At 39.0% G+C, this 13329-nt stretch overlaps 1 protein-coding gene across 1 annotated transcript in view; it reads right to left on the bottom strand.

Moving 5' to 3' along the window:
* The window catches only part of LOC105566713 (visual system homeobox 2-like), a 53411-nt gene that overhangs the window by 33215 nt on the left and 6867 nt on the right, over positions 1-13329 (bottom strand). Inside the window, exon 2 of the mRNA XM_012020931.1 lies at positions 8675-8716. Coding sequence (XP_011876321.1) covers positions 8675-8716 — 42 coding nt within the window. The remainder of the gene's footprint in view (positions 1-8674; positions 8717-13329) is intronic.

The following is a 13329-nucleotide window of genomic DNA, read 5'->3' on the forward strand; positions in this document are numbered from 1 at the left end:
AGAATTAACCGTCTCGTTAGTAGAAGGAATTTTAATCGTAAAATAGCGTGGAATGTCAAAAACGTGATATTAGGAAACCCAACTACACCAGCTATGCTATAAAAAATTCAAATCTTTTATATAAAATATAACTGAGTTACTTTATATCTAATATATGTCTCTTCTTAAAATAATAAAGAACGCATGTGCGAGCCTGCACGATTATCATCTGTTCAATTTGTGCGACTAAACGCACGCACACAACTTTACACCGGACTTTACAAGATACTCCTGAAGTAGACTATCCCGAGCGCCGCAACACGGCGCTCTAAAGACATATGTAACGTTTCAGGAAAGTGTTGACTGTCGGCTGTTTTCGATGTAACTTAATATTTCTGAACTTGCGCTGCATATTTTGTTTCACGGCGCCAGACAAAGTTACGCGTGCATATGTTGACCTAAACATAGCCCGCAAACCGTCAAATACAAGCTGAAGTAAGGGATAAGGTAATATTACGGAGACCCACTTTTTGTTTCTCTAACATCCTGCGATTTGACGATTTTATTTCATCGGCCATTCACGTCTCTTCAATATCGGTAATCCCACATATGTTACCGTACACAATGTGTAGGAAATTTTATGGATTACGTAATGTGACGCAAGACAACAAAATTTGGAGCGCGAGGACTTTTTTTAATCAATTTATTTGACGGACAAGCTGCGAGAGAAAGGTCTCACACATAATTTAATAATGTAACGTAGAATTCGACAAAACAATAAAAAAAAGATTGTCAATATTGCTGTACTATTTGTATATTTTTATACTCAAGTTATACTTTATCCCATAATGTTATACTTGTGCCGACTATCGTGACGCTTTATTTGGAAAATGCGAAAGTTTTCTAATTTTAGTAGAGGCACCTCTCGATATCGGTACTATGAAAAGAAACCGGAAGAAACTTAACGATTGGACCAAACTCTTCAACGTCTTGTTGACTCCCCTCCAGGTTAGTAAGAAGAGTCTAATTGTCTCTTTAGAGAGAGAAGGAGAGAGAGAGAGGGAGGGAGCGCCTGCAACTCCTTTCGTTACAAATTCATGAAGCGCGGAAAATACATCTCTTGGAAAACTCGTGGAAATTAGCGCAATTAAATACCGGTGTGAACTCTTGAATAACAGAAGAAAATGCAACTTAGTGCATAATTTACATCAATTTTTTACGCAATTTAAATCGAGACTATTAAACTGATTTATTTTGTTGCAATATTGATACAATTGCTAGACTACAAAAGTGAGAACGAGCAGAAATTGTGCTTGAAGAATTAATCAGGAAAGGTCGTGCACACTGTTAGCGATAAAACATCTTACGTCTTGTGTACAATCAAACGTCAAGCACGCACCCACAATTAGAAAATATCACGTGTGTAGACAATAACGTCTTATAAGGGCGACATTTCATTAATTTTTGCAATTACCATCATATACAAAATAAAATCGCTCCAGTTATCATATAAATATCTTCGGGAACAACGGGGTATCCAAGGAAGATTTACATCGCGTTTTCGTCCTCTGATTTTTCGTCCCATCCTTTTTCGCTCAATAGAACGCGCTCATCGTGGAAAATCGCGCCTGTGAAAAGGTGTGAATCTCCGGCCCTCGAAAAAGCGCGACAATACCCATGGTGCCGGACGCACAATGAACCCTAAACCCACAATGTAGTCACTGTATCCGCATAGAGGATAGAGTACAAGCAGGGGTGGAAAAGGGCCCTCTCTCTTCCCACTACCCTCGCTCGTCTACCTTTCTTCGCAATTCCGCCTCGAGGAGTCGAGGATGGCCCGGACGTGCTCTTGACGGTGCATTTTCAGGCGCGCAATATTTATACGAGTCGTGTATCGCTTTAAAGCGCCAACCCATACAGTGTAACCCAAAACCCCCGCGTAAAAAATTTACTCGACACACAACATGTAACCACCACCGCCGACCGTACATGTCAAAATATTTTCTGAAGCGAGAACTTGCCTCTTCGCACCTTCTCTCTCGCGCGTTTCTTCATTTCACTACTTTCACCCTTTAAACGGATATGGATTATCTTAAAGAGAACACTTCTCTTAATGTTCATAAACAAAAACGGAAAGCAGAAACATTTCGTCGTGTCTAATTCGCACCGATCGATCTTATAATCTATCATGTTTTAATATATATAAATAAATTTTAAATAAGCTTTTAAAAGCTACAAAATATAAATATATCTAGACACTAACACCCCGTCACGGTTCTTAGTCCTTTATTCCTTCAAATTTGTCTTTATCACATTTGAGCCACACGAATTTTATTAATACAAATATATATTTTTCTTCATCTATTGCATTTGCACGCGCGCGCGCGTGTATTTTCGTGTCAAGTAGCAAAGAAGAATAGTTTGAACATTATCAAGCGTTTTAGATTTAGAAATCTCTTTGACTTGCCAGTAATAAATAGTAATAATCAACCGGCCAGTGTTTTAATACAGAAAATTTATTGCGACAAATATACACGGAAAAAAGTGATATGGTGCACATAACCAGAAATATTTAGTTGTAAGCAATATAGCTGCATTATCCTAGTTATCTTTATGCAATGATTATGTGTATGATTGATATGACTTTGTTACTTAGTTGTATCAACTACATCAATGTAGTTGTACATGATCTGGTTGTGACAACCAGACTTTGGTTGGAGCATTATTTACAGTGGATATGATAATCTATCCACATTGTTGCGTCAATCAGGATACGTATTGCAAAGGTTAAGGCAACCAGGTATCGTCACTGCTGCAACAATGTCATTTAACAATTGCTCTGTGGTTATAACAGCCAGACAATTAGTTGTTCCATATTTTACTATTTAATCTGGTTGACACAACCAGAATTCTGTTTGTGACAACTATATTGTTTTTTCCGTGTATGAAATATTAAATTTCATATATTTGTCATAAAGCAACTCAAAGAGATTTCTAAATTCCAATTAAATTGGATAGCAAAGTATAACCGTGAAATAGAATGTCTTTAAAAGTGGGGGAAAAAAAAATTCGTAATTTATATGTGTTCGACAGGAGAACATGCAAATAAACACGCACACAAATCCGCGGCATCGACATATGCGTAGCACCGAACACGCGTATATTGTTTCTATTGTGTGGCCACGACGGGCGTGGGACAGGACATGGCGTCCTGCTATTCGAGTTGCCTTTTGTCACGACCAGCTGAGCCAAAATGGCCTCCAGCTGATGACGTCACAATTTCACATACTCTACGCAATGCATACACAGACTCTGCCTACGACGATTCGACCGAAGAGTTTTGCTGAAAAACTAAAAGGGTACCAAGAGGGCACGGGCGGTAAAAGAACTGGAGATTTCGATCTCAAATTTCCGACTTTCTCAAATGCCAATCTCCTAAATCGCCTGCGACTATTCAGTAGGTTAAAGTGGCGCGAGTACTACTTTGTGTAGTGGCGTGAGTGTAAATTAAACGAGACAAGCCGTTTAACTCAGGCGACTCAAAATGCAGTTGTTTTTCTTGACAAGGAAGAAGCTGTTATTAAATCAAGCGAAAACGTATCTGCGAACAATTGCGTGGACTTGGTCGACATCGCTTGCCAAGTGACGTTAAGGATTTGTCGCGAATCTTATTTGTTCCGTATCCAACTTATTGTTAGCAAAGGTATATAATCGAAAACGTGCGTTTCTACATTTTAATAATATTCTTCTCCTTGGTAAAGTCTACGCACAAAGCTCTAGATTTTCTTACGTCTTCGCGTTCGCTTTGTTCTTATTACATTAGCCTCACCGTCGCTCATATACAATCGTCTAGACGAATATTTTCTACTAATCAATCGATTTTTAGCCAACTGTATATCTGCGCGTGTTAATCGATATATTGTTGATCGGCAATAATCGGGGGATGAAAATTTCAATTGTCGTTGCAACGCACCTGGCTTAGAAAAGGTATTGAGTCATTTTGCATATAAGCTCTGTGTAAAAATGAAACAATGCTTCTACCACGCGAGGCATGTAGCCCCGAAAAACACATGAATATGTATAGCGCGGGCCTTTAAAACGGAAGTCGCTTTACGACAAAAATGCTGGTGCGAGGCTCCCGCGTTCAAGTAACGCCAGTAATGAAGCACAAGCTCCTTCATGGCCGAACGCACTTAATTTTTTACACAAGAAAAATACGAGCCACATCCCTGGCCTCCCTGTGTCTCGCGCCGACTCCCAACTTCGATTTTCGCCGTCCCTCCCTAACTTCGCCGCGCTACCCGCGCGCTTCCGCCTCCTTTTTGTCCCGCTATGCCCCGTCTCAGTCTTCTCTAGCCGGGACGCACACAATTTCAAAATCGTTTATAGAAACCGGGTTTTATTCTCTCCTCGTCGTCCGTCTCGCGAGTTACTGCCGTAATTCCCTGTTCCGTCGCCTGTCCTCCCCACCCCCGGCTGTCTTGTGCGTTTCTTTTCACGGAGGAAATTTCTAGCGGACGATGAAATCGATACGAGAGGAAACGAGATGATTGGATTGGAGTACGGGAATGCTTCTGGCACTCCTCTAAACGCTCCATAGCGCGCGCAGCCCCTTTCGACGAGGCAATCGTTGGTCTGTCTGAAAATACAGACTCCTTGTAATAACGTGTTTAGGGTATGGCAAGCGTTAATGACGCGTCACTCCGCGCGTCTAGAGTGGCCCGCGTATTACTGTAACATCTTATTAAATAAGAAAATTATATACAAAATCTAATTGTGCAGAGTGGCGTACGTTAACAATACCTATCGATGCAATGCCCGAAAGACGTGAAATCCAGAGGGGGCGATCGATGTAAAATTAGTGAATTTATATTCGTTAATGCAACTTGGACATATATTGGGGTTTCGCACTAAATGTTCACTACTTATTACACTGCACAATGCGAGTGCGTAACAAATTGTAACATAACTGGGGTATTTTAATTACTTCGTTCTGTTCGTAACGCAACAAACGCCACAGCACTGTATATTTCAGTAAATTAATACTTGACCGAGTGATTAGCGAAATCGCGATCATCGCATTTTAGTGCAGCGTATGTTCGCGTGCGTACAATATTTTAATGCTGTTACACATTTTACACCGAGAAAACGAAAAATTTCACACGAAGCTACAATCTTTACAAATCGTCGCAATAACGTAATTGATCGGAAAGCTCATTGTTGATTTCATTATAATTGGAAATATACGTATTACTATTTGACGTGAGAAATCGAGATAGCACGGCACCTTAATAGAGCGTGCATTCATCTCTGTTCGCGTATCTCGCACAATTCGTCTTTCAATAGAGACCTAATGGCTCAATGTGTGCATATTGTATTAGTTAGATTAACATATCTCAAAGCTGGTTAATTTATTGCACAAAACCAAATTCCCTTTAAGGGGATGCTGGAGTGATTCTGCACTTTTGCACCTTTCTAACCTAAAAACTGTCAGTTCGCGGAAACATTTGTGTAATATACAAATTAAATGGCTTACGTGTACAGATCGAAAGCAGCTTGCTATTCCGGCCAAATGAAAGAACAATATGGCATCACTGAAACTAAGTTTGTAAGCCTAATAAAAAATAATAGTGAGCAACACACATACTACATGTACTGTATGTATGTGTTGCTCACTATTATTTTTTATTAGACTTACAAACTTAGTTTCAGCGATGTCATATTGTTCTTTAATTTAGCCGGAATAGCAAGCTGCTTTCGATCATCTGTACACGTGCCATTTAATATGTGTATTACACAAATCTTTCCACGAAACAGACAGTTTTAAGTGCAAGAGGTGCGAAAGTGCAGAATCACTCCAGCGTCCCCTTAAGGTCCCGAATTATTATAAACAGCGTTACGGTGTTAAATTTTATGTATTAAAATAAAAGAATGCCGTTCTCCGTGTGTTACTTGTACAGAAGTTTCGTATAAAAAGCGATGAATATTGTTAATAACATTAATATTTGTTGGTTTAGATACTATGGTAAATGACAACACTTTTTTTTAAATTGCAATTTTACATCATCAACTGTACGCAACTTTGAGGACGAATATTTATCAGATGAAACAATACTTACGCTTCTTCACTAGAACAATATGCGTACAGTGTCTTCTTTTACCGAATCCGAGATGTTTTACGTCAGACACGTAGAAGCTGCCCGCGACAACAGCGGACATCTAGTAACGAGGGGCTTTCCGTCAGAATTGGTTGTTTTAACAACTGTGCAGCACTTTGAGCTGCGAAAGTCAGAAAGAGAGGAAGGAAACGTAGCACGAAAGGAAGGGAGGAGAAATGGGAGGGGGGGCGGAAGCAGAAACGTAGTGTGAAGGAGCCCCCAAATAGCGGATGGGCGAGAAAATATGCGATTCTCGCGAAAACGCGTTTCTGAGGTATGAGAGCTACGAGCTTAATAGTCCAATTTGCCGGCAAAGGAAAATACCGCAGAGAATCCTGCAAGTAAAAGGAGACTTGCGTTGCCGCCTCCGGCGATAGCAGCGCGGCGCTGCGCGAAAAAGACTGCTGGAAAATTGAAGATGTACGGAAACACGATGTGGAATGATGTAGAAGTGAAACTTAACCGTCCACTGATTTTCCGCAAAGAGAATTTACAAATTTCCTTCGACACCGATTTCATATACTGCGGCAGTTATTTTCGCACAGACATGGAACGTTTCGCAGCTTGAGTGAAAATATCGGCAAAAAATTGAACCTAACGTGCTATAAAACGAAGCTGAAAAGGCTACGGCTTTAAGAATGAGCGCAATCGCGGAAGCAACATAATGCTTTTACTCGGATATATTTAATATTTAACTCGAAGACTCCGTAACTAACACCTGGCTCGTGCAAATATATTGTACTTTACGTCAAAATATTTTGAGAAATTAGCGATGCTGAATACGCCCCGTGATTGAAACGCTAATCGGTAACGGGAGACTTTTTTACTCGAAATTCGAGCACGTTTCCACGCCCGCTATCAAATCTCAAATCGGTCCCCTAAAGGTTCCTTAAGGGTATTACGTCCTTTGAAATATTGTTGCCTTGTTAAGTTTATATTTTCCGTGGAAAAAAAAAGTTTAATGACGTCAGCTTTATTTACGTCGCTTGAATTAAAGACACAATATCTCTTTTATTCAAATAATTTTTTCATCACTAATCTGCTTTAAATTGTCCTGGATAATCATTTTATTATTCGTATCGTTTAATATAATTTGATGAAGATTAAGTTAAGCATATTACAATCGTCCCCCATTTTATTTTTGAGTAACACCGATGCCTGAATTAATAATTTTGAAGAAGGATATATTTTCCAGATCCTTTTACCAAAATCATAAATAAGTACCGGCCACTAAATATACACAGAGGTTTCAGTAAACAATATTGCTTTCAAGAATATCAACTAATTTAAAAAGTTTCACTGACCTATCAATTTTCAAATGAATGCATATCTAATTTAACATGAAAGGAAGTAATAAACTGTTAAGAATTTGACGATATAAATCTTACAGGCATTTCCATAAATCGCGAGTGATAATTAATCGATCGACTATACGATGTGACAATGGATGTTCGTAGCAAGTAATGCAGAAACTTATCCCCATTAGATGCAAAGCTCATCCTCAGTAATCATTTTCAACTTGTCGTCTCTTGTTTCGAGCGACATCGCTTTGCGGGCTAAGCGGGTCGCGCTTAATGGCTCGTAAAAATCGAAATCATCGCGCACATGAATACGTAAGCAGTTTTTTTTCCATCTTCCAATGTGCACATGATGTCATCATATGGCGATAATGGTTATGACATCTGTAGAACTCATCGCTGTAGAATCACGAAAGCGATTTCGCTGCTATTATTTCTTACTAATATAGACATTTGCATTATATCTCTGCTTATTTTATTTATGATTTAACTATCAAGATTGAGATTCCTTGCAATCTCAAAATTTTACAACTTATTCCAATGCCTTTTTTTTAGAAAAATTGAAAAATCTTAATACCAATGTCTCTTTTCTTATTTACTTTTCCTTTTTTATCTAAATCTTTCGTCAAAATTCACGATCAATAAATCTTTTAATAAGACCAACGCAAGTCTGTTTTACTTGCATGGTTTCATAGTACGTTTCGTTTGCAGTTTTAGAAGCAAAATTTGTGACTCGACAACACTCCTTTTATATTACATCGAATGGAATTAATATCGCATACATCCTACAAGCACGATCAATTTTTTTACAACGCCATTCGAGAAACATTATAAATTCATTTCCAACGCATAAACGCATTTACGATTTTGATAGCCGCTTTTCGCTTTTCAAAGAGTAACGAGTGAATTTTCATGTGCATTCTATGAATCGTGCAAAAATACGCTAATGCAAAAATGTCATATCATTACGTTTCTATCACCATCTTGTTATATTTTGATGAGTTTCCCCAGACTCTCGTGTTCTCTCGTGTTAAAATCAATCTTCCTTTTTATTTTTAACTCACATTTTACTAGCTTTTTAATATAATTTAAAATAAATCTCATTCTTAATTTATATGTACCTTGACGTATATATTTTACATAAGTTATTTACACAATATACTTTTGTTAACTAAATAATGTTTCTATTTACTGCAACAGTATTAATATGATAGAAATATTACATTTTTTAAATCTCACCTGGACTCGTATTGGAGAATGATCCTTTCGATTGCGAAAATCCTAAAACAAAGGAAAAAGAATTAGTTACATTGTCAGTAAAATATCAATTAATAATTAATTAATTAAAATAGCTTTGATCAATAATTACTGACAATAAGTTTGCAAGTATTGACTAATGAGTGACATTTGCCTAAAAGTGAAAATAAAATTGATAGCTTAACGTTAAATTTGCATTGCTTTCACGTATCGTTAAATGAATATGTACAGTACACACAGTTAACGCGAGCTTTGGTTAACAAACGTGCAAAATTAATTGGACGATTACTTCACTTCTGCTCACTAAGACATTCTGCACACATCTCAATGCTCTTTATCCTTCTTTCTACCTACAGAAACATATATTATATGATTTCACTCAAGTGCGCTCTTAATAAAACGTGGCGCGAGAATTAACCGTAATTCACCTTATTAAAATCTTATAAAAATAATGTTTTCTCCAAGAAAAGGAAGTCCGCGTGATCTGGATCGTCGCGTTCGAGTAATTAAAAAAACAAGATTAATCGATTCGAAATCCAAATCGACAAACGCTCAAAATATTTATCTATTAACTCCCTGAGAAAAAGGAAAGACTCTTTCTAAGCTATTTACGCTGGACTTCATATACATATTTTATTCTTAATATGTGACTATTAATAAATAATTCGACATAACTACAATATAAACTAATTTTTTAAATCAAAATTACGAAATTTAGATTATTAATCATATGCTAGTTTGCATTATTTAATTGGTTAACTCACTCACTCACACACACACTCTCTCTCTCTCTCTCTTTCTCTCTCTCTCTCTCACACACACAAGATAAACAAGAATACTTGCGTTAGTTTAACACATTCTACGGCACTCTGTAAAATATAAACTCTTTTGCCTAGCATTATGGAAACATTCCTTTTACTTTTGTTAAGAGTTGTTATAATTATATTCTTCTAATTATCTACTATATGTTTCTAATTTAAATATTATAATTTTTAACTATTAATTATATAATTATATAATAACTATCAAATATATAATTTTTAACTATATTGCTTTTTCAATTCTACTACGTGATAAGGAAACGGGGTTTTTTTTAAAATATTGCAAAAGCTCCATTTTTTAAAGCGAAAAAACGCGACGTATTAAGACGCTTTACGACGCAGCCATGTTCTGATAAAGTCATCCCACCGTGCGCGACGTAGATGCTGGGGTGGCGAAAAACAGGGGTTGGAAAAGATTTGCCTTCTAAGAAAGTTGGGGCTTGTTGGTGGATGCAAGATAGACTTCGCGTTTCACGGAGGGAAGGTTGGCAATGATGGTGGCGGAATTGCACCCTCAAATGACTTTAACGAGCCGGCATCTTAAAATAGGGATGCCAAGTTTGACCCGAGTTTGCACGTTTGTTTGATAAATTAATCCAGAAAAGTACAGCCCGCCGCGACGGAAGGTTTAACAAGCCTAACTCACTATTTATTCCGCGCAAAGCAGTGCGCGCCTTTCAGGGAGATCTTATATATAAAATTATATTTGTTTATTAAAATATTCCGAACTTTCTCAATCTTTCAGATGTTGTATAAAGAGAAATGAGACTTTGATCTTTGAAATACTCATCTTGATGATGCAATGAGTCCTGTAGAATAATCGAGAGGGAGACTTTCAGACGTTTCTTTTCAGCTTGCATTATTCTCAATTCAATTCAAACTCGATCTCTGTGTCAACATGGAAAACGTGTATGCACTGTCGTAACATCAACTGTTTCACAACACCATCGGGTGGCAGATACAAAAACTATCTCATTTTCGCCAGAAATGTCGCCGGAAATTGAGCTTGCACTCGGTGTAAACGCCACGTATATCACGTGCGAAACTGTTCACTTGAAATCCCAATAGTATTAGACTGATACGGCATTCTTCGGTCTTTCCTATCCATTTTTCTTTCACGAGATCGGCGGCTGCCGAACGTGGTGAAACTTAAACCTCAATCGCGCACCCGGGTGGAAGGTTTCAGATTTTTTTGAAAACCCCATAATGCGCATCGCCCCGCCGATGCGGTAGAGGGGGACAGGCAGACCCCCATTGAGAAAAATCCGTTTCCTAGGCTCGTGTTACCCGGCGTATTTTGACAAGATCTTATTGTCGTCGCACGGCTAAGCCCTATTGACCCTATTATGGTCCTATTAGTATTATACTAGGATTTGCGGTTACTCCTTGAAAGGAGTCCTCTACGGGTCTCTTTTACGGTCGAAGGCGTGCACGCGGACGGCTGCGGGACACGCCGGCCCATTCAACACACTACTCGAGCGAATCTTCTCGATAACTTGACATGCGATTTCCCTCGAAAGAATCGAGTCTCCTCTGTTCTTACATTTGTACTCGCTGCCTAATGCGAAGCGTATCTCGCGCATAACTCGATACAGGCCTGACAGATTTTGATAATCGAGAGAAAGAGAGAGAATCAGGTGATTACCGATAACATTTTGAAAGCCGTGTACTTTTATCAAATAAAAGCGCACAAAACGCAAGTAATAAGAAATTAATTAACAAAGGGGAAATTTTATTCGCGAACGAGAGCTAATGAAGGGAAGAAAATTTATACGATAGGAATAATAGAAAGAGAAAGAGAACAGCTATACGGGGAATGGATAGATGCGAAAGTGCGACGTACTACGAGAGAGGTTGGTGCGCTAGAAAGAAAGGGAGAGAGAAGGAGGGGAATAAAAAAAAGGGAATGGGACGTGTATGAGTGGCGAAGGGGGTGAACACACGTATGGGAGAAAGGGTTGGTATGTGCGTGAGCAAAGTAGAGATCAACAAGGAAAGGATTTCGCAGGCGGGAGAGAGGAAGACGAATTATACGATAAAATTACGGGAGCAAGGAAGCGAGGAGATCGGGAAAAAGGAGCGCAGAAGAAGCGTGTTGTGGCAAGACACGATGAAAGGGAGAGGCGTAACAACGACGCGCGTGTGTTCGAGGCGTGATTTCACGTATGTCTGCGAAGTACTCTTTAGGGAAGACAATCGAGGTGTTGGGCTGGAAATCCATGCCAATTTGAGCGACTTACGCGCGTTCGCTTAAAATCTCAGCAACACACATTCACGAGAGCGCGCGCGCAATGTTCGCAAAATATCACAATATCATGCGGACAAGATGAATGCGAATTAAAAAACTGAAAATAATGCGGAATGTATATTAAGGCGAGTAAAGCAAAATGTAAGATCGAACTGAAGAGCGAAGTCGTACGAATTAAACACGAGGAATAGTAAAGTTTCCTTTCATATTGTTCGTAAAGTAACCGTATACCATGTATACGTACGTATAGCGTTTTCGTCGAAACGTGTAAAATTTACAACGCCCGATGTAACATGTACAATTTCGAATAGCAGACCCCTTCTTTTTTATAACAATGAATTTCGCGCAAGTGTAACTGCACACGTACAAAGAGGAGCAGTCGTTTACTTTGATTTTTTTAAGCCTTTTTCCAATTTGTCCTGGTGCAGCAACCCTCAAAGTTCAGCTTCCATGGGGAGCTACACTTTCGCGGGGTGCGGTAATGGACATAGTTTGTCGGTAATGTCCGAGACTAATTCCCGTGTTATTTCATTAACGTCCCGCAGGTCCCGAGGGGCGAAGCTTCTGCGCCAACGGGGTTGCCACTGTCGCGCCGACGCGCACCGCCATAGTTGTCCCCGGTCCCCGTCGGGTCTAGGGATTCGTATCGGGCACGTGTCAAAGGGTGAGAATTTACGAGGTGAGTGCCCCGTGCGAAAAGGCCGATTGATAGCCGGCCGTATGTACGCGCCGCCTTGAAACAATGCCGACAAATTTATGGGACGACGAGCCATGGTTACCTACTCCGTTAACGCGCATGTCTTTACTGGGAGCAGTAGATCGATATCGTTTGTAATACCGAACGATTCAAAATCAAATGCAGCTCCTGGGCCGAGTTATTTAATCAGTTACATGCAGATGGATCTTCCGATTTAATATTGTAACGCATTGATTTAAAAACCATTACGCAAAATAAGAAAAGATTTCAATGCGCGAAAATTTTAAGCCCGCACGTTACGTACATTAATTCTCACTGTACATGTATATTTCTTTCTTTTTTTTGTGATATTATTATGTAACGATATATATTGCTCTATCTCAAGTACAAGTTGTCGCCAACTCGTGGATAATCTCCGGAATTAACATTTGACGGATACAAAATCGTCACGAAGCAAATTTGAAACTTTGATGTTGTCTCGCATCAAAATATATTATGCCAAATGACACGAGCAAAATTTGTGCAAAATTCCGCATCCCCGTAATCAACATAGTTGCCAGAAGCTACAGAGCGTGAAGTGGTGCTTTTGTCGGAGACCCGAATTGATTTGTTGGAGCGGATTATACGATTAGGCGACGAGGGTCAAATGATTGACATCACGCGAGAGTATAATGAGAGAAAATTATTTCTCTGCCCGATTCGGGAAAACTCATGGCAATCAATCGAAGGGAGAAATGCGAATTGGATCGTGTTATGCCAAGCAAAGATATACAAGGTGTACCTCAGTGGACTCCCTAGCGAACCAGTTCTCGTTTCATTTTCTACGAAACTTTTGATTCATTCGAATTTTAATTCGAATTTGATATCACCT

Source organism: Vollenhovia emeryi, unplaced genomic scaffold (genome assembly GCF_000949405.1).
Source record: "Vollenhovia emeryi isolate VEMERY1.0 unplaced genomic scaffold, V.emery_V1.0 DF939142.1, whole genome shotgun sequence".
NCBI lineage: Eukaryota > Metazoa > Arthropoda > Insecta > Hymenoptera > Formicidae > Vollenhovia > Vollenhovia emeryi.